This window comes from Nothoprocta perdicaria, unplaced genomic scaffold (genome assembly GCF_003342845.1).
Source record: "Nothoprocta perdicaria isolate Ctin4 unplaced genomic scaffold, notPer1 scaffold_4, whole genome shotgun sequence".
Lineage (NCBI taxonomy): Eukaryota > Metazoa > Chordata > Aves > Tinamiformes > Tinamidae > Nothoprocta > Nothoprocta perdicaria.
Genome location: NW_020455643.1, coordinates 2,789,029 through 2,810,239, shown reverse-complemented (window position 1 = coordinate 2,810,239; position 21,211 = coordinate 2,789,029). Strand labels below are relative to the sequence as shown.

At 37.9% G+C, this 21,211-nt stretch overlaps 1 protein-coding gene across 1 annotated transcript in view; it reads left to right on the top strand.

The window, feature by feature from the left end:
• SI (sucrase-isomaltase) overlaps nt 1–21,211 on the top strand; it is a 44,679-nt gene that overhangs the window by 10,126 nt on the left and 13,342 nt on the right. The window contains exons 7-33 of the mRNA XM_026045251.1: nt 158–257; nt 606–718; nt 1,331–1,456; nt 2,138–2,269; nt 2,443–2,562; nt 3,435–3,548; nt 5,065–5,149; nt 5,739–5,856; nt 6,784–6,955; nt 7,802–7,918; nt 8,354–8,508; nt 9,099–9,183; nt 10,209–10,265; nt 10,742–10,866; nt 11,121–11,209; nt 13,817–13,866; nt 14,094–14,264; nt 15,138–15,287; nt 16,761–16,970; nt 18,063–18,217; nt 18,456–18,624; nt 19,590–19,686; nt 19,793–19,905; nt 20,009–20,134; nt 20,479–20,607; nt 20,722–20,829; nt 21,097–21,159. Coding sequence (XP_025901036.1) covers nt 158–257; nt 606–718; nt 1,331–1,456; nt 2,138–2,269; nt 2,443–2,562; nt 3,435–3,548; nt 5,065–5,149; nt 5,739–5,856; nt 6,784–6,955; nt 7,802–7,918; nt 8,354–8,508; nt 9,099–9,183; nt 10,209–10,265; nt 10,742–10,866; nt 11,121–11,209; nt 13,817–13,866; nt 14,094–14,264; nt 15,138–15,287; nt 16,761–16,970; nt 18,063–18,217; nt 18,456–18,624; nt 19,590–19,686; nt 19,793–19,905; nt 20,009–20,134; nt 20,479–20,607; nt 20,722–20,829; nt 21,097–21,159 — 3,249 coding nt within the window. The remainder of the gene's footprint in view (nt 1–157; nt 258–605; nt 719–1,330; nt 1,457–2,137; nt 2,270–2,442; nt 2,563–3,434; nt 3,549–5,064; nt 5,150–5,738; nt 5,857–6,783; nt 6,956–7,801; nt 7,919–8,353; nt 8,509–9,098; nt 9,184–10,208; nt 10,266–10,741; nt 10,867–11,120; nt 11,210–13,816; nt 13,867–14,093; nt 14,265–15,137; nt 15,288–16,760; nt 16,971–18,062; nt 18,218–18,455; nt 18,625–19,589; nt 19,687–19,792; nt 19,906–20,008; nt 20,135–20,478; nt 20,608–20,721; nt 20,830–21,096; nt 21,160–21,211) is intronic.

Here is a 21,211-nt window from a genome sequence, read left to right as displayed (position 1 = left end):
GGAGAAAAATGCCAGAAAAACAAACTGTAAGAAACTGTCAGTGTACTTATTTCTGTTGACTGGTGCATTTTGAGAAGCTTCAAGTTGTGTCTGTGATCTTTTGAAATACACAGAACACAGATATTTATTAGACTTTTTCTTTTTTTTTTTTTTTAAGGACATGAATAACTTATACGGAGTTCAGACTTTCTTCCTGTGCTTGGAAGACAACACTGGTGCCTCTTTTGGTGTCTTCTTAATGAACAGCAACGCCATGGGTAAGAAAGCTTTCCCCGTCACTCTGAGTAATCTAGTTAGATTTCTTTGAAAATGATCTTTAAAATTCTGATCTGATGTGGCTGAGCTGATGTGGGTGTCCTTTATTAATGACTTCTGAAAATTTATTGGGAAAAGACTGCCTTTAGGTTTCTTGTGATTCTCTTCTCTTTGTGAGATCAATGCAAACATGGACATGTAAGAGTGATCTGATTACACTTCCCCTCAAGTGCAGGTTGTGGTTTGATTTCCTTGGGCATTCGTGAGCTGTATTTTTCCCTAAGCAAATTTTCTTACAGTCACTCTCAGCCTGAGTCATGGTAGATTTAGTGGCTGTTCTTGTCTGGCAGAGTTCGCAGTGCAGCCCGCCCCAGCAGTGACTTACCGAACCATCGGAGGGATCCTTGACTTCTACGTCTTGTTGGGGGACACACCAGAGCAAGTGGTGCAGGAATACCTGCAGGTACGGTGCCCTAAGGGAAATGCACTGAGAATTTTCCATCATATTTGTAAAAGTGCTTTTTTATTTTATTTTATTTTATTTTATTTTATTTTATTTTATTTTATTTTATTTTATTTTATTTTATTTTATTTTATTTTATTTTATTTTATTTTATTCTCCTCTTTATATGGCTTTGTGTGTTATTTGTTAATGGGTGGTAAAACATACTATTTGCATAACTCTTGCCATGTCCCCAGTGTGACTTGTGTCACCAGGAATGGGTTGCAGTAGTCAAGCTGGGGCATGAAGGTGATCAGCTGGGCTTGCGCTTGCCCACTGGAGCTGACCTTGCTGCAAGGACAAGTTCTTGTCCTCATGGCAATATCACAGGGTGGGGACAGGTTGTAGGATGCTTATGGATGGGAGAAGAACAGCCAAGATATTCCTATTAGCACTCCTTGGAGTTGGAAGTTGGAAGTTCGAGATATCTGAAAGAGCATGCAAGTATTATACTTGGGGATGTAGGGATGGGGTCAAGTGAAGGAGGATAAAGTCATAAAACAAACGCCTCAGGAGAGCGCAGTCATATGCAGGCAGCTCCAGCATCTCCCAATATCTGCTCTTGCCCTGCAGCTGGTGGGGCTGCCGCTGCTGCCTCCGTACTGGAGCCTGGGCTTCCAGCTCAGCCGCTGGAACTACGGCTCACTGGACGAGGTCAAAGCCGTCGTGGAGAGGAACCGCGCCATCAACCTGCCCTACGTAAGCAAGGCCTGGCCAGGGCTGAGCCCGCAGGGTGTGTGGTTGGGCAGGGGCTGTGGAGGCATCTCAGGAGCTTTGCTTCTCACTGGACGTCTTCATGAGTCCAGCACAGTGAACATCCATGACGTGCAGGCATCTGCAGCTGAAAAATTTTATGAATTTTAACAGTAGACTTCTTGTTGCCAGAACGTGGGAGGCACTCAACCTCAGCAACTTTGCTTTGCCCCTTTTATCACAATGGTTTTTCAACAATCCTTTCAAGTACACCCATTTCTTTTTTTCTAATCTGTTACCTGAGGACAAGGAACTGTTAGTTACTTCTTAATTTTCAGTGAAACCTTATGATTAGATTTTAAGTTAAATCAGCCTAAAGTCTTCAAATGAGGAAAACAAAACCAATCCAAAATTAATTTTAAGCTGACTTTAAGAAGAAGAAGAAGAAATATTTTAAGGGGCTAGCTCTAGATATTGAACAACTCAACTTCTAGAGGCGACAAGAGTTGTGTAGCATATATGGCATGATGTTGGTGGCACCTTCTCTGCCAGGAGGAAGTAGAGTAGCAGCAATAAATTCCTTTCAGGATGTGAATTTACTTAGAATAAAATTGTAATATGGGAGTCATCACATAGAGCCTTTAAATACCACCTCCCACATCGAGGCTAAATTACCTTTTCCTTCAGGATGTTCAGTACACCGACATTGACTACATGGAGGAGAAGAAAGATTTCACTTACGACAAAGTAAAATTCAGAGATCTTCCTGATTTTGCAAATTATATGCATAACAGTAGTCAAAAATATGTTCTCATCTTGGTAAGCTCATTACTATTTTTTTCCCATTTTAAATGCTGTCATTATATTTTTATTATTATACTCTACATATTTTTATGCCATTATTACATTTGTTGCCTACCATGGTAGTACTAGACAGTTATTAGTAACGCATAGTGTGGTTTCTTTTTGCTTCTTGTTTTCTGTGCTTTTAGGATCCTGCTATTAGCACGACTAATCTCGTGGATGGGAGTATGTATGGAAGCTATGTCAGAGGAGAGGAAAAAAATATTTGGATTAATGAATCAGATGGAGTAACACCTCTGATTGGAGAGGTAACCACATTTTTATGACCATGAAACTCTAGCTCTTGCTACTGATGTGATTTAATATGGGGGGACTGACTGATGTCAAACTTCATTTTCAGAATACTTTTAGTAATATTCTTTCAATTGAGAACTAATAGTGATAAGAGCTCACATAACACATGACGTGTTTCCACTTTTTTTCTTAGAATTTTTTTGCATTCAATAAAAAGGAAAACTAGGTTAGTTTGAAGGCTCAAGGCTTGTTAGCCAGCTTGTTAGTTACTATTTATTTTCAGTAGTCACTGAAGAGCCAAATTCTACCCTATGCTTTTGGAAATTTCTCTGTAGTAACCTATGAGTTAAGCTAAGTATTGTAGTTTATAAAATTTAGACTTATAACCAAATGAAAACTCCAAAGTTGATGAAATGGTATTCTTTCTGCCTTCTTTTTAAATGCAAGTTATTACAGTTTATCCTTCAAAAGTTTTTTCCAGATCGTTATATTAACACTGTCCGAAATAGAATTTGAGTTGAAACTGTGCAAAGGCTCAGAATCAGAGTTTCTGACCTCCAAACACTTAGTAAGGGTTTAACTCAAACACATCTGACAAGCTACAGTATTTTTTTTACCTCTAGCAGACTTATTAGTGTCAATATACCCTACCGTGTATGCACACACCCATTTCTCAGCAGAGAATGAAGGTTTCTAAAGTGATATTGTTGAAAATGTTATGGGATTGGTTGTGTCCATGCATAAACCCAGCTGGTTTTGGATAGACTTCATTTTAATTATATTTTGGTTTAAAAAAAAAAAAAAAAAATAGAAGCCCAGAGAACTGCAATAACATGTAGTTCCAAAATCAGGACAAAGTAGTTAGCAGTTTGATTTTCCTTTACAGGTGTGGCCAGGAGTAACCGTATTCCCGGACTTCACCAATCCTGACTGCACCAGCTGGTGGGCGGAGGAATGCAGATTATTTTACAATACAGTGCCCTTTGATGGGATTTGGATTGTAAGTAACACAGAATTTCTGTTTTTCTTAAAAAAAATAGGTATGGCCAGAGGTTGCATTGAATTTGAAAGGGGATGTTCACTGCTACTAACCTGGGAATTGGTTTAGGACTTGCAAGTCTTTTGCTGTTGAATTTGGGGTCCAAATTTGCATATGAATTTTCAATCTGAATTTGAAACCTGCCTGCATGCTGAACGACTGCATCTTGAAGAGGTCCTGAGTATGGCTTATTATGCACAAAATCAATGGAGCTCTTCTCCAGGTAGCTCATAGAACTTCAGGTTAGTAAATAGCAATTGCTGCTCCAGACTAGGATTTGGATTAACCTCTGTTAAACAGGATCTCCCACCAAAAGCTTAGTAGGAAACGTGGCACAGTTATTTTTAGGCTCAGTTCATGGAAATCAGGTAAGATTATGGACTATTTGCCTCACTCAGATTAGTCTTTCACAAAAATATGCTGTAGAAAAGCTTTTAAAGGTGTGTGCCTGAAAGCAATCTGTATTTAAACTTCTTAATCCCCATTTAAGCACCTGAGCAGGGATTTAATTCCTTTTTCCTAGATACAGAGCACCTAAAGCTCATTTTGACTCAGAAAAAATTTACAGATACTCAGCCACTCTGGGAAAAAGCTCAAATCATATGGAGGCACCTATGTGTGGCTTCAGAAAGGCCTGTCTACATTCACATTTATTAAAGATCCTATAGCATTAAGGGTTTCTATATTGTTCTGCCTTTGTACTGAGATAGGTACCGGTGAACCTTAGCATTGAAGGTCTGTACCATATTTAATACAATATCTTATTTTCTTTCCTTATTCTGTGCCTGAAAGGATGGATGTCCTTAGACTCACAAAATCTGGATGAATACATTTTCATTTGGTATAAAATAGATTTTTAGAGTATTTTTATTCTTTTACGCGACATGTTGGTGACTGATCCCCCAAGAACCTGGTTGCATTCATCACAATGAGCTCCAGATTTACGTGTGCAATTTTAAACCCTGGGAATGGCTCTAATCTCACAAAGCAAATCACAAGTATATGCTTCGAATAGTTGGGATATAGCTGCATTTCAGCAAATTCAGTCTGATTTATGCTGATACAGTTTTCTGCCTTGGGGCAGAATCCTGTGTAACCATATTGCATACTTTGCCCTTATTGCTCCTAACCCTACAGCAAAACACCAGGCTAAGATGTCATTTTTTATTTAATAAAAGTTGAAACCAGAGAACTTGGAGAAAAAAAGAAGGAACAGCGAAATTTTATTTAGCAGCTATTTGCTAGTAGGACCAAAAGTCCTCACTGGCTTTTGTACTTGCAGTAGCAAATGCAACCTGGTACAGCGAGCTTTCAAATACGTTTTTAAGTTTATCACTTAGTTTATCACCAAATATTTATATTAAATATATACGTATTTGTAATTATTCCTTCAGGCATACAAGGAATAAACATAAAGTCCTGTAAGGAAAAGTTACTAGAGGCAATTTTATTATATGCTGTTTCTTGTGTTTTTCAGGATATGAATGAAGTTTCCAACTTTGTACAAGGCTCAAATAAAGGCTGTGAGCAGAACAACTTAAACTACCCACCCTTCACTCCTAGTAAGTCCCTTGTCTCAAACCACAAAAAACAACATGAAAAAAAATGTGGTTGTGAAGGATATGAACTGACGTTTTTATAGGTCTTATGGATGGGGTCTGCTTACTCCTATTGACAGAAAATGCAGGCATGCCTTGGCCCTGGTTAAAGGCATGGGTAGTATAACTCATGAGAAAAAATGGCTTTTTCTTACCCTTTCAAATTATTATTGAATGTTATCATTGCCTTAATTATGTCTAATAACATATTGATCTTCTTTCACCATCAATGRTTTCAGAGATGTATGCAGAGCTAAAATGGAAATCAGATTTTTATTAAGTAATAGCTTTAAGTAACCACTGCCAATAAGTTGTCAGATCAAATGTAGCAAAAATGGCATTTCCTTTGACCTCAGACATACAGATATGATTCGAATTAAATAGAGAAGTCCTAGTTCCCATCTGTTCTAGGTTGCGGCTGTCGTGTCTCCAGTTCTGTATTTAAGTTAGAAAATCAGAAAATAATTAACTCTTGGTTAACTGAAAGGTACAGCTTTAAATGTTTGGAATCAACATGCACTCAAAAACTGATATCTGTTTCTTTCTGTTGAAGGTATTCTTGATAGACTGATGTTTTCCAAGACGCTCTGTATGGATGCAGTGCAGAAGTGGGGGAAACAGTACGATGTCCACAGCCTTTTTGGCTACTCCATGACCCTCTCAACCCATCAGTAAGCAATTCCTCCCCCAATATCCTTACAAAAAACGGGTACAAAAGAGTGTATAGCTGCATTTTCAAAGACAGCAAGAGAAATCCATTCTCTCTGTCTGCAATTCCAAAATTCACTGAAGCTGGGYGTCCAAAATAAATAAATAAAWAAAWAAAACCTCATTATATATCTGGCACGTTATTGCAAAGTTCAAAAAAATACCAAGCTTTATTATTTAAACTCCAACTGCATTGAAGTCTTAAAGGATAGTAAGTTATTCGTTAGAAAATTATTAGAAAAAAATGCATAAAAGTATGGTGAGCTGCGAGCTATATTTTGATAATTTTGAACTAGTCAAACTACTTGAAAACCTGTGTAAATCAATTTTACTGCAAATTGAAGAACAACTAAGCAGTGGATCTGAGCTCTGCTAGCACAATGCTATGGACCACTATTATAGCATTTAAAATGCCTTCATCTCATTTTGCATCTCAAGTTTCAGCTAAGTTAACCATCTCACCCACTGCATGCTGTTTTGTGTGTTGATGGAGAAGGAATAACTCCTTTCACTGTTTCCTTAGGCTGATTTTTAAATTTTTTATATTTTTTATTTTTTATTATTTTTTATTTTTTATTTTTTTATGACCTAGTGTTATGCCTTCTTCTAGTTTAGACTGGCATAAAAGCTTAGGTTGAATGAGCAAAAATCTCTGTTAATTCATGTAAGCCAATGCAGCTATGGCAAAATATAACAACTACAGTCCTAATCAAAAATATTTAGAAAAGTAAAACAAAATTAAAATTATGAACATAATAGGTAAAGGAGTCCCTGTCCCTTGGGCTGTCTATTAATATACATTAGTCAATATCAATTTCCCTTATATAAAAGCACTCATGTCTGAGGCTTCCCTTCCGCTTTGCCTAATTCCAGCCTTGCTTCCTTCTCAGAGCCATCCAAACGGTGTTTCCAGGCAAGCGGGGCTTCCTTCTTTCACGATCCACCTTCATCGGATCAGGGAAGTACACAGGGCACTGGCTGGGGGACAACGCAGCGCTGTGGGACCACCTGAGATGGACCACACCTGCCATTCTGGAGTTCAACCTCTTTGGGATTCCCTACGTAAGAAATGACACACAGAGAACATTAATGTCTGCAAAATCTGATTGCCGACTTAAGCACTATCTGTATAATCATATTGTCTTCTTAACCATAAATTAATATTCTTTAAGAATCTGTTTGTAACAGTTTTCTCCCCAATAATTGTTGACTTTTTTTGGTTTAGGACTCTTTCTTTGATTTCTCTGAGTGTGGAGGTGTCTGCACGATGGGATACACGTGTGCATCAATCATACTTCTTTATATATTCCAGGCTGCCTGTTACCACTAGTATTTTTTATTCATTGGTGGTCAAGGTGGAACGTTTCCATATGTTCCTCTGCATTTCAGATAAAATAAGAGCACTTGTGTATAAATGAAAGAAATGGGTTTCTTTCCATATTGGCATTCTTAGGACATAGAATAGTTTTCCTGATGTAGGTACATTAGCATATACAGGAGAGTAAAGACTCTAAAGAAAAAGAGTAATGAGCAGTGTTAGGTAGTAATTACTTATCTTTCCTGTGCAAGCCATACTAGAATTAACTCAATTGTATAGTGCAGGTGGAGGAATTTAAATGTCCRTAGACCTTTGACACTATGAAAAATAGGTATTTGCATGGCTAATTCTACTTCATATAATAGATTCAAAACTTCAGTAATTCTGGTAGAGGTTCAATCAAAGACAAAGATAACAGGCAAATTTACTTATAGATGAGAAATTTGAAAGAAGGCAGAAATGCATGGAATAGTTCTGTTCGCCTGGATGAATGAAATAGTCTATCTCTRGAAAACAATACTTGAAGATTTGTATAGAGCTTAGAGGATCTATATATTGTCCTCCAATGTTTTTTCTGTTTTTACTTTAAGATTGGAGCAGACATTTGCGGTTTCTTTGATGACACCACGGAAGAACTTTGCCGAAGGTGGATGCAAGTAGGAGCATTTTATCCGTTTTCCAGGAATCACAATGCTGAGTTATAYATAGTAAGTTGTTCCTGCTCTTACAAAATTTGGCTTGTGTCACATATTACTATAATAATTACATAACTGAATAGCTGGAAATTGGTAAAAACTTACGCTCTCTTTCCAAAATTGTAGCTTCATGAGGGTTAAAGTTGAGAGTATATTTTTGTACCTACATTGGTTGTGTCTACAGCGACAGTGAGGTGACCCACTAGACCAGTCCTTGGGAACGTCCAAGATGAGACGTGAGAGAAGCCTTGACCTACATGTGGGCAGGGAAGAACCTGTACCCACATGGACCACACAGTCCATGTCCATTGGCCATGGCCATGTAGATGTGCACCACCACTGTCCAGCTCTCTGGAGACTGCAGCCACTTTCTACATGCTAGACATATCTAGCACCCTCCAAACTTTCTCTGCTTGGTGGCAATAACAATCTACTATTTATTTTCAGCCTCAGGATCCAGCCATCTTCGGGGCTGATTCAGTYTTGGTGAAAACTTCGAAGCATTACTTGAACATCCGCTATACCCTGCTGCCTTACCTGTATACGCTCTTCTACAAAGCTCACACTCGAGGAGACACTGTTGTACGGCCAGTTTTACATGAGTAAGTTTATTGATCTGGCTTCAGAATAATTTTATTGTGAAAAAAGAAATTCAGAATGRTTACATGTTGGTAGGAACTATCCAAAGACATACATAATTTACGTCAGGGAAAATWGGCATATATAAACACAAATTCTAAGTTTACGAAATACAATTTTTCAGAGTAATCAGAAGTATTCAGAAGAGAAATCATATACAATTTCAGCAAGTATGCATGCATTCATGTCAGCTACTTCGAGGCCTGCTATTAAGCATCTTTGTCAGTTAATGAAATTATTCCCCACCATGACAAGAGTTTTAGGTGTTTTTTTTTCCTGGAAACTCTGGGATAAATCTGTGCTAAAGGCACACACCCACAAACATATGCATGTGCAGGCACACTGACATATATTTATAATACAGCTAACTGCACTCATAAGCCTATGAACTTACAGTCTCAACAGAAGGCTGCTTCAGACAAAAATAGACCCATGCAGTTTTGCTGTGACGCTTTCTGCTAGTCATTCCAGACTGTCAGAAATATGAGGATTGCTCATGACGGCAGCATAGTTAATAAAAACTACTGGTGTCATTTCTTTTCCATTTCTTTAGGTTTTATTCCGACGAAGCAACTTGGAGTGTTGACAGGCAGTTCCTGTGGGGTCCCGGGCTGCTCATCACTGCTGTGCTCGATCCGGTAGCTATTCCTGTCCTGATATTTCTCTTTTTCATAGCAAAGTTGCAGGGAGCAAGGCCATTGCAGTTCTGTCCTCTCTTGGGGGGCTGCRGCTCAACGCTCCAGCAAACTGCATTTATTGGTCCCTCTTCCCACCATCCCTTTATTGCTTTGATTGAAAGCACCTGAATTTTAGCTTCAGTCTTGCGATAGTTTTCTTGTTCATCTTAAAGGCTACAGCTCCTCTACTTTCTATCCATCTCTTGTGCTTCATCTCCTTTTCTATGCTAAATGACAAAAATAGGATAATTTGCCTTCCCTGATGAGCCGAGTAAATTCTCCCTGGTCCTGGAGATACTGCTCATTAGCATTAACATAGCACTGTCTCCAGTGGAAGTATTTCTCTCAATATAGCCTCAGATTATATTTATTTTTCATGGATGCAACAAATTTATTGACTTACAGCTATCTCGGGGTTCCCCTTGAGTCTCTTTCTTTTCTTCCTTCATTTGTTGCTTCCAGTGAGGGAGACCACGACATATGTTTATCACCATCTAAATGGAAAATCTCACACCTTGTGCTATTAAGTACGTTCCATTTCTATTTTTGCATCCTTTAGGGAATCTACTTCTTCCTGCAGGATATTTTGATTCACTCTACTTCATATCAGCTCTGAATTTCATTCAGAAGCAGCTTCGCTCACTTCATTTCACTTTATCTCCAGTGCAGCAGAAAAACAAAAACAAATAAATCATGGTTTTTCTCTGTCGCAAAAACACATATGCTAGGTGGAAACATAAAATGTTTGTTAAATAATTGAGTGAAATGTAAAAGTGGAGATGACTTTGTGATGTTTGAGAATATCCTCTGTGAGTGAACAGGAAGTGTTGAGATGTTGGGCTTCACACATGGCAGAAAGCCAGTAAAGTAAATCAGGATGAGAGGTATCAGTAATTATTCTTTYGCGAACGATGATTTTTGACATTTTCCATTATTTCATTGACTTTCCTTCTCATGTGGAAGTTGTTCCTTTGCCTGCCTTTCAGGGCGTGGATGTGATCCAGGCATACATCCCTGACGCAGTTTGGTACGAGTATGAGACGGTAAGAAAACGTCAAGGACCTGCTGATGTAAAGGGAACAGACAGAGCCACATCRGGGTGAGGGTGGGGATCCCAGTTGCAAGGAAAGTCCCAAGGGCTGGAGCTACGCAGGTTGCACAGAAACTTGAGCAAAGATCATGTTTGTAGCAGTAAAATGCAATAATAATAATAATTAATAATATTAATAATAATGTATGAGAATTTGCAATAATCTTTTGCTGACCCCCCTGCTTGTTCTCTGTAGTGCCAGAACTGAAATTAAGCCCTGATGGGCATTGATTCACAGTGTTGTTGATATTGACCYGGGGTTGGTTTATCTTCATGTAACTAGATTATAAATAGTTATATGGAGAGCAGGATAACAGATCCTTACCTGACTTAAACAGAAGATTTAAGAAGAATCTCTGGCATTAAGAGTGTACCCATGGTAGTGAATAATGCCACAATCCAGTTTTCTTTTTCTTTCCTCTTCATAAGGGGACAAAACTTTCCTGGCGAAAAGAGTGGGTTGACATGTACCTACCAGCAGACARGATGGGACTTCACTTGCGGGGAGGCTACGTGTTCCCATTCCAACAGCCAGCCACCACAACAGTAGATAGGTGAGCTCCAGATCACTTCCATGACTTCTTGCATATTATATTTCATGATTAACTGCAGGCTCATCTACACATTCGTAAATTCCCCCTGTATTATAAAAATTTACATGAAAATGAAAGACAATCGAAGGCTTAATCTGCTTCTTCAGGTATTAGAACTCATTGGAGCTCCAGATTTTTGATGTGAATGTGAAAGATATATTAAGACAGTCTAGTTATTTTTACACACCAAGGACAAATTGTCTTTCTTCTCACAGCCGCAAGAATCCTCTGGGACTTCTCATTGCCCTGGATGACAATAACAATGCAATTGGGGACTTCTTCTGGGATGATGGAGAATCCGCAGGTGAGATATCCGTAAGGGGCTTGGCATGACAGACAAATTGCTCATACTCACAGATTTTAATCTTCAAGGGGACTTAAGGGAGGAAGATTAAGCCATTGGGAATGTTAAATTTTAATTTGTAACAAGTTGTTAGAACTTGTACATGTGTCRTCATAATTCCTTCACTTTTAAGTGTAGAAATGTAACAGTTCTTAATTTGGTGATCTAAGGTTAAATTCCTTTTAGTTATGAGGAAAATTAATGCTTTTGGAAGCAGAGTTCTTCTTCTGCTAAGAAGAGCAGAGTTAGTTCTAGAGCCATGGAAGTAACTTGCAAACAAAAATAGTGTAATTCATCCTTTAAATCTTGAGATGAAGGAAACTTTAAAAAATAGAGAACCTTGAAGTGTGGGATTTTCTGAAGTATCTGAGGAATTAGTTAGGCATCCAGGTCCTGTTAAATTAAAAGGATTTGAGGTACTTAAATCCTTTAGGCAGCTTTGAGAGCCTTTGTTCTTTGCTTCATATTTTTTAGAAATCCTACAAGCAGTTTAAACATTTATTTTGAAATGATTTTTTCGAGGAACTTTTATAAAACACTCAAGCTTGTATAAAAATGATTTAAGAACTTGCATTTGACAGATTTTATTGTTTTATTTGCAACCAACCATAACTTTAAGAGCTGAGGACTTTGGTTTATGGCATATGCCTGTTAGTACCATTACAATTCAAGTAGACACAGTTTTCTCTAATTCATACCCTATCATGTCCATAGTTTGCTATGTATCATTATGTAAACTGAGGTTTATTTGGCTATACTGGGATAAAATGTAGGTTAGAAAATTGGAAAAAACTGCAGCAGCAAAAAGAAGAAAAAGGTCAAAATAAATATTGGGGATCACAAGATGATAGGTGTTTTCCATGTGAGCTAATCTGATCCCTGTCCCTGGTTAAGTGATACCTGAACTTAGTAATTTATACCTCTCTGTCCTGAAACACAACAGCTTTCGGCTGAAAATACATTTTTCAGATGGAGATTTCAGATGCGTTTTTCAGATAGAGAATCTTGAACAAATTAAAATGCTAATTGCCTATGAAACCTTGCCACTGCCCTGGCACTTGCCAGCTGATGAACATCTAGATGTGTCACCACTTTGACACCTCTGCCAAATCCTCAGCATCCCTTGGCACAAGGTGCCAGACTCCCAGGGAGATATTTCTTGCTAGGATGTTTATGGCAGTTCAAAACTCAAATTTGAAGGGCTACTGCACCCTGGTGCTGCATAGCAAGGCCCTGGTGCTGGGAACCGGGCAATCTGTTAGGAAGACAATTACACAAAATGCCAAAATATGAGGCAATTTGTGCTCGAGAGGTAATGTGATGAGAATATTACACTTAATGGAAAAGAAAAGCTTAGAAAAAATTATGCATTCTGCCTGTAGTAATCTCTTTTCTAATTCTACCTCTACCAATCATATCCCAGGCAAGAACTTCCAAAGTTCTACTTTTTAAATTTTGTGAGACTTGGGAATGCTTTAAAGAAATAGAGTTGTGATTTGGCTGATTATTGCAGCAGTAAATATTGAAGGCCTTGGGTGGTTGCTGATATGACAGGTATATGTACTCCTTTGTCAAGGCCTACAATAACTAAGCCATTATTGTACTCACTTCTGTAGAGAAACAAAACAATAAAACATCTTAGGATTTTATTTCCTGCTCAAAACTTACAGCTCGTAGTTTTCTCAAAGAAATAGTTTACAATTTGCTTGCAATGGCAATATTTTTCTTTTCTTACACGGAAAAAAATAACAGGCTGTTTATGAGTCAACTTTTATGTTTCCTTTTCCAGGTGGTGAGTTTATTTCCTCTTTTATAGTTCCATGATGTAGTTTATTAATATTTTATTCATTTTTTTTTGCACTAGGAAACTTCCTTAATAGGTTTTAAAAGATTAACTTCACTGCATGTGCATTTACATTTAAGAAATAATGAGATAGAAAAAYAATAAAATGAAAATTAATGTATTTTGCAAAGGGGAATTTCAGTAAATTTGGAAGATATTTGAACATTAGACTGGGGAAAGAGACCTAAATAAAAAATAAGTGTACGAGGAGTTTAACGAAGAGTCCTCTGTATAAGAGATGATTAATTAAAAGAAATCAGCAAGAAAAAAGAAAAGAGAAAGAACTGGGAAAGCCTATCAAAAGTACCAAGGAATAGTTTTTTAACTATGTGGTTAATAGCAGAAAAGAAATATATTGGTTGGTCATCCAAATAGGAAATCCAGTTACTCACTTTTGGGAGGTCTTAGGGACTAGCAAAGTCATTGCAAAGCAATGGATGCTGTGGTTGATCCCAGAGGCAGGAATGTGCGAGCAAAACTTTGGAATAAATAAATACAGAAAGTAATTTTTTTCACTCATCAAAAGATTACTAGAATTTCATACTTTTTGATGTTTGTGCAGCACCTGCAAGATTACTCAGGGCAATCTTGATTGCAGCTTCTGAATGTAATAATGATAATAATTAGCAATTTATTGATCTTGATAGGGACACAGTCCTGCCAGTCTCGCTTTTAATGCCATTGGGTTCTGTACTGCCAGCGTCATTTTTTTCTTTGCATTTTAGGCACAATCGAAAGCAATCTCTACATCTACTATGAGTTTATTGTTTCTAATGTAAGTACTTTTTTAAAGGATATTATTTTTATTTCCAATCTTAATCTATCTCTTCTCTGCCCTTACTCTTCTGTAATACTTACTGAGAATCAAAGTATTTGGCAAAGGGAAAGAAGTACCTGTTTGAAAATATTGTCATTTGACAATGCTGTCATTTAACTGTGGTGTACATCTTTCATTTGGCTCTTCTCCTAATTATTAACAGAAGACTGCATTATGTTTTTCAGAATAGCTTACAAATGAATGTCATAAACAACGGCTACACTGATCCAAACAACCTGAGGTTTGAAGAAATTAAAATATTTGGGCTGCCCCTGGAGCCAACACAAGTCACCGTAACTCAGAACAACGTTGAGCAAAGTCCTCCTCCCAATATCACCTACGATGCTTCAGCCAAGGTACGTTCAAAGACAAAGCCTGAAGCAGAACATTTTTGGAATTATATCATCTTTATTTTATATATTGCAAAGGAGAATATTCATCCCTATCGTTGATCCCAGAGCATCTAGATGTGTACGATTGCATTGCCCTCATCTGTACAGATTTCAGTTGTATAGACCATAGCTCAGTTTTGCTCTGAGAYGCTCAGCACAACACGAGGTTTGGTTACACACTTATCCATGTAGCTGCACTTGCCTTCCAAGGGAAGCAACAGCTTTAAGATTTTATTTGATATCAAAGCTGGGTAAATATTTACATTTCCGATGATACTTTAGGCATTGATTGGAAAACAAAATTGAGCGTGGGTTTTTGAACCTCATTTCTTGGTTTGTAACRCGTTTCTGAGGATGCATATAGAGCAGCAGCAGCCTTGTGGCTGTGTGTGCTAAGCAGGCAAAGGCACTGCTGCAGGCAGAGAATTTTCATAAACCGCTCTGAGGACAGTGCTGGGAGCTTGTACTATATCCTGCCTTTAATTAATGAAATACCCAAGTTACCTGTTATCTCAGTTACTGAATCAGCACCAAAGTTACATTTACATTTATGGTTAAAAAAGCTAAGGAGTAATGTGCTTATCCTCATTCCTTGCAAGGGAATCATGGTATTTGCTTCATTTTTTATCTTCTTCATTTTTTAGATCTTACAAGGATTTCAGGGCATGAATTGCTAAAAAGCTTAAAAATTAGAATCCATGAAATGTCCCAGAATATTTTTTGTGAGTTTCCACATGAGGAAAATGTTATTGCTCCCGAGAACCTGCATTTCTACTGGCTGAAGAAAGACCGATGGAAGTTGGGACTGAATAACAATGTATTGTCTAATATTTAMAGGTTGCCCATATAACAGGACTCCAGCTCGAGCTGGGAAGATCCTACAGACTGCAGTGGAACCAAGAATCCAGCGTCAATGAACGATACGACTGCTACCCCAGCCCTAATGCCACCAGGGAGAAGTGTGAGCAGCTCGGCTGTGTCTGGAACGTAAGCCAAAGTGATGTCTCGGAGCCAAGGAGATAGCAGGAGAATCGGAGCTTTCTCTGGGATTAGTTACAGTGAGAAAAAAATACAGGTAGTCTGGCAGACTTGTCCGTCTGCCAGACTCCTTTAAAGAAAGGGGGAGGATAGTCATTGGCTGGCCCATATTAGCAGATTTTATTTATTTCATTGAAATTAGGGCAGTTTGTAACTGCTTAAGTTCTTCCCAAGTGCATTAAAGTTRGAGAGGAAATGAGTAATTTTTTGGAAGACGGTAGTAGATAATATTACAGTTATAAAAAGTAGAATAGACTTGAGCTCGCTGTCTTCAAGCAACYCTTCTGCTTCTCTGGACTTCTCCAGGGCTTTGCCACTTCCCCTCATATTCACACTCACTGAAACACATCTTTAATAAAGCTGAGTCCTCAGTTGGAGAAGAAATCCTTGAATTCCAGGGATATTTTCATCCATATATGATCTTAATTTTTTGCATCTCTGTCTATGAGCTATATGCAGATCAAGAGATCTGACATAAAGTTCTTTATAACATATTTTTATTTGTGGATATCATAGAGCTATAAAAGATATCAAAAAGAGGTATGAAAGGCATGACCTTTAGAGGGCCTCACCCTCCACGTTACATTACTTCTTGGTTATAGAAATCTATATTTCAAAGCTGGAATCTGGATAAGAAATCCAAAGTCCTCTACTAGTAGAGCTGAAATAGGAGCTGGACTTTGCTAAATTTCTTGCGGTATTAGAAATATTGCGGTATTAGAAATATTTTTTGCAGTTTTGGATATTTGTAAATATTTCTTCACATGAAATCAAATCCTGGTCGAGTTGTGGCCTGGATGTATTTCAAACACTTGCTCGAGTCAAAAGGTGCTTCGAATTTGGTGATAACAGATGAATAAATATTCATTAGGAATTAAGAAGTGATTAGCAGGCATAGTTTCATGTGAACAACTAGACRCGATTGATGGTGAGTATCCAGAGGTGGAAGACAAATACATTAACCTACATCAGCTCGTCTAACCTCAGAATCTCCAGTTGGGGTGTTTATGTTCAGTTACAGCAGGAAGCTGAAAGTAATTTTGATCTTACTGTCAGGAGATCCTAGATAAATAGGATGTAAGTCTCAATGGATATTTTAAACCCATCTCAATGGATATTTTAAACCCATGTTTAAATGGGTATATCCATATTCATATGAATAGAGACATATAAAATCTGATGAAAAGCTCTCATCTGATACTGCCTGAATATCTAAAGAGCTTTGGGCACATCCTCAYGAAGGCATCCAAAAGACCAGAGACATCTGTGGGTTCAGTATTGTTTCTTTATTGTTCACAAATAGCATTAAGATGTTTCCACAAAAACGCAACCCTAAATAGCTGTAAAATAAGAACTGGAAACTGTGGAATTCTTGATGATAATTGAAGGCAACACAAGGCTGAATCCGATGTCCCTTTGCAGGAAGCCGTCTCGGAYGTGGATATTCCATCCTGTTACTACAGTGCAGACAACCCCTACTCCGTTGATAAAGTTGAATACTCTGCAGATGGCCTGGCAGCCAACCTCACCCTCAACAACATCAACACCAAAGYGTATGAGAACTCAACCCAACCGATCAGTACGCTGCGCTTGGAGGTGAAATACCACGACAACAACCTGCTGCAATTTAAGGTAGGGTCACACTGCATTTCTGTGGGTTTGTATCACCATATTCATCAAAATAGTTTTATTTATGGAAATAATATGGTTTTAGTTAAGTTTTAGTTACGTTTTAGTTAAGTTTTAGTTAATTTGGACTACTAGCTCAAATAAAAACTATTCAGAATCTTCCAGAAAAGCTGTTTTCTTCTTCTAACCAAACAAGCTATTTCTTCGAACCAAACAAGAAAGAAAGAAGAAAACAGGTTTCTTCTGCTAACTAAGTAGCTGCTATCGCTCTTTGGCCATATCTTTCTCATCCTAGGATTTTGTCCTGGGTTTTACAATGTAATGACTTGAATTAAAGGTCAATGTATGCATGTAACACCAATCACACCACGGAACTAAAAGCACTTTAATAGTATTCAGGTATACTGTAAGTGTTATTATGATCATAATGTTATTTTTGTCTTAATCATTCTACGTATGTAATAAAAGTTTAATAAGTTATTGTTTAGACTATATTATTATGTATTTAATAATATTATGATTTGGATGGATCATTAAAATCATCAGGCAACAAGTCTTGAATTACCTTGTCAGCAGAATATAGAAAACCTTTAACTAATTTTCAGAGAGAGTTTCTAAAGATGAATCAAAAAATTAAATACATATCCTGCATATGTGCACGCGCACGCGCACGCACACATATACATATATATATATATATATATATAAAAGAGCAAATTTAAATAATTAAAATATTCCTGAGCCAGAATAAGCTCATAAGTTTTTTTCTTTTATACAACCCAAATATTTTGAAGGAATTCAAGAACAACTGCATATTGAAAGAAAACACTCATCAGCAACTTTATTTAATGATTTTCTGTATTCATTTTAATCAAATCGTGTTTCCGTCACTATTGGGAAGATTTCAAGCAATTCTCTTTCAGACTAGGGAGTCTGCTAGACTACAGGAGTGTTTCTGTCAGTCTAAAACAAGCGTGAGAAATGGTGCTTGAACTATTATCATCGTGTAGTCTTGAAAATGTCACTATTGATGTGTGCTACAAGCTGTGTGCTTGCATACACACCTGAAATGAATGATTGTTTTTTCACTCATAGATCTACGATTACCAAAACAAACGGTATGAGGTTCCAGTGCCACTAAACCTCCCCAGCACCCCCTCGAGCACCGCTGAGGGTCGCCTCTACGACGTGTCCATCCAAAGAAAACCTTTTGGGATACAGATTCGGCGCAAAAGCACAGGCACAGTAATGTAAGCCCCGTTCCACTGATTTGTTAACTATTTTCAACCATTTTCTTGTAAATTATATTTAAATGTCATGAGTTTTTTGCATCCTGATAGGGCCTGCTTGGCCCTTACATGACAACATTGACCCAGGGGAAAGTCAGAGAAGAGAAAGAGTAGCCTCAAGAAGGGGGCTGTCAGATAAACATGGTAATGAAAACCTGTATATCRCTATTTTCATTTCCCTCTTTCCATTTACATTTAGCTGGGACTCTCAGCTCCCTACCTTCACGTTCAGTGACATGTTCATTCAGATTTCTACCCGCTTGGCATCGCAATACATATATGGCTTCGGYGAGACTGAACATACCATGTTCCGGCGTAACATGAGCTGGCATACCTGGGGTTTATTCACCAGAGACCAGGCTCCCACGGTCAGTGAAGCTGAATCTGGATTTTTTTTTCTCCATTAATGTTTCCGTACTATGAAAATTTCATATAACTCTTGTGGATCTTTTGTCCTGTCTTAGGAGTGCAGCAACCAGTACTAATGATCAATGAACCTAGTGAATGGAGGTGTCTGGCAGGGCTTTAAAGTCAACTGGCACTGGACATGTTTATTGGTTTTGGTCATATTTATTGAGGCTCAAAATTTATCCAAATTGTCCATTGTTTCTTAACAGCAATGGTCTTCTCTACGCCTACTTTTAATTTGTGACCCTCAAGTAGAGAGTGGAGCTCAGGGCTTGAGCTGTATGGCAACAAATGGCTCAGGAAAAAAAAAAATGCTGCTTTTTTATACTTCTCTGTCATTTTTTTTTTCTGAAAGCTAGATGTGAGTCAGGAAAACTCACAACTTTGGGATCAAATTGGCACTTAAAGAGGCAAATCAGCTATTTAAATCCATATGCATGCTTATGCTACTTTCTATAAGATAATGCAATGTTTGCAATTTGCAGGGGATTGTCAGTAAAATGGCAGTTGTTTATTACAGCTATAATTTCTGGTTTTGGGKTTGGAAGGTCTTTGAGAAAGTGAAAAAAAAGAAAGGATGTCACCAGTGTGTCACCTCAGGTGTACTGACACTGTTAACTGTTTGACAAGAAGGGAAGTTKTCTCCCGAAGAAGCTACTTGACATGAACAATTTTCCAAGGCCATGGTGCACTTACTTTCCTAACCCGTTGATCAGTCTGAGCAGGACAGACCCCAAAATAGCAGCCAAAATTGATCCTTGGTGGGACTGTTAGCATCTACCCACAGCATGACATTGAAGTTTTTGCCGTATGTTTGGCAGTTGCCTCTGATCATTTTTTTAACTTATAGGATGCTCATGAAGTATTCTTCTCTTTTATACRTCTTTCATGATGTATTCTTATTCTTTTGTATTTGTTTTTGCAGTACAAGTTGAATTCCTATGGCTTTCAACCATTCTACATGGCCCTGGAAGAAGACAGCAATGCCCACGGCGTTCTCTTGCTGAACAGCAATGCGATGGGTAAAACCCCTTTCATTTTCTCAACCACTTTCCATTTTACGTTCAGTTTGGGGCAGAAGCAGCGTATCTGGGCGCTCATTTCCTCGCTTCCCTTCCCGTTTTACAGATGTGACATTCCAGCCCACTCCAGCTCTGACCTACCGCACCATCGGAGGCATCCTGGACTTCTACATGGTTTTGGGCCCAACACCAGAGCTCGTGGTTCAGGAATACACTGCAGTAGGCTTCTTATTCCGTTACCAACTGAAACTGTTGATTTTTTTTAGTTGTATTTTTTTAATTTTATTTTGCATTTGCTACAAATATTCCTTCTTATTTCCAGCTGATCAGCCGGCCGGTCATGCCACCCTACTGGTCCTTGGGATTCCAACTGTGCCGCTATGGGTACAATAACGACTCAGAAATTGCTCAGCTGGTGGCTGAAATGAAGAGAGCCGGCATTCCCCATGTACGTGGGTAGCACATACACTTGCACTCCTACCTTAGTCTCCACCTCCAGAGGATTAATTAAGAACAGTAAAAAAAGTATGCAGTTTCTGTGTGCTTTATATGCATACATATGCATACAAGTCAAAGACTTCGTTTTTTTCTCTAGCATTTGCACTTGCTGATAGGTTGAGTGAGGATATAGTAAGCTTAGCTTAAAGTTTCATCTGATTCTAGTTCCACATTTTGAAAATGTAGTAGTTAGCTTTATTTTTATTATATTTCTATATGCTCTGTCAGCATATATTTAGGGAACAAAAAAAGGAGGTTGGACCTTGAACATTCTTTTTTTTATTTTAATTGCAGGATGTTCAGTATGCGGATATTGACTATATGGAGCGGCAAATGGACTTCACCATCAGTCCAAAATTTGCTGGATTGCCAGCTCTAGTTAACAAAATAAAACAAGAAGGAATGAGATTCATCCCTATCCTGGTCAGTTTTGAATTTCAGTTTTAAAGTAGAACACATAATTGCTGAAAGCAGAATGTATTTAATAGCATTTCTAATTTTCTTTTAAGGGTAAAAATGTGTTCCCTTTAATTCTAGGATCCAACTATCTCTGGAAATGAATCAAATTACCTCACCTTCTCAAGAGGTGTGCAGATGGATGTCTTCATAAAATGGCCCAACACCAATGACATTATATTTTCAAAGGTACTGCTCTTGACATGTTGGTAACAGCAGAGGTATTTTGTACACAAGCAAGCAAGACGCCAAGCTAGACTTCATTGCTCTCTACAGGAGGAAGGACTTCTAATTTAATTTTCATTACTGAATGTAGTTATTAAATTAATGCTGCAAACTGAATTGTCTTCAGTTTGTGCTGTCTTTGGTGTATGCAGCARCAATGTATTCACACAGGTAGTATTCACTTTCTATTTAATCTKGTTGCTTATATTACAATATCTTTTGTCCCTGTAGGTCTGGCCATTTCTTCCCAATGTAGAAATAAATCAGACACTGCCTGAGCAAACCCAAATACAGGTAAACATCGGTGCAGTTTGATTATTGGCACAAATGTAAAGATAGAAGTACA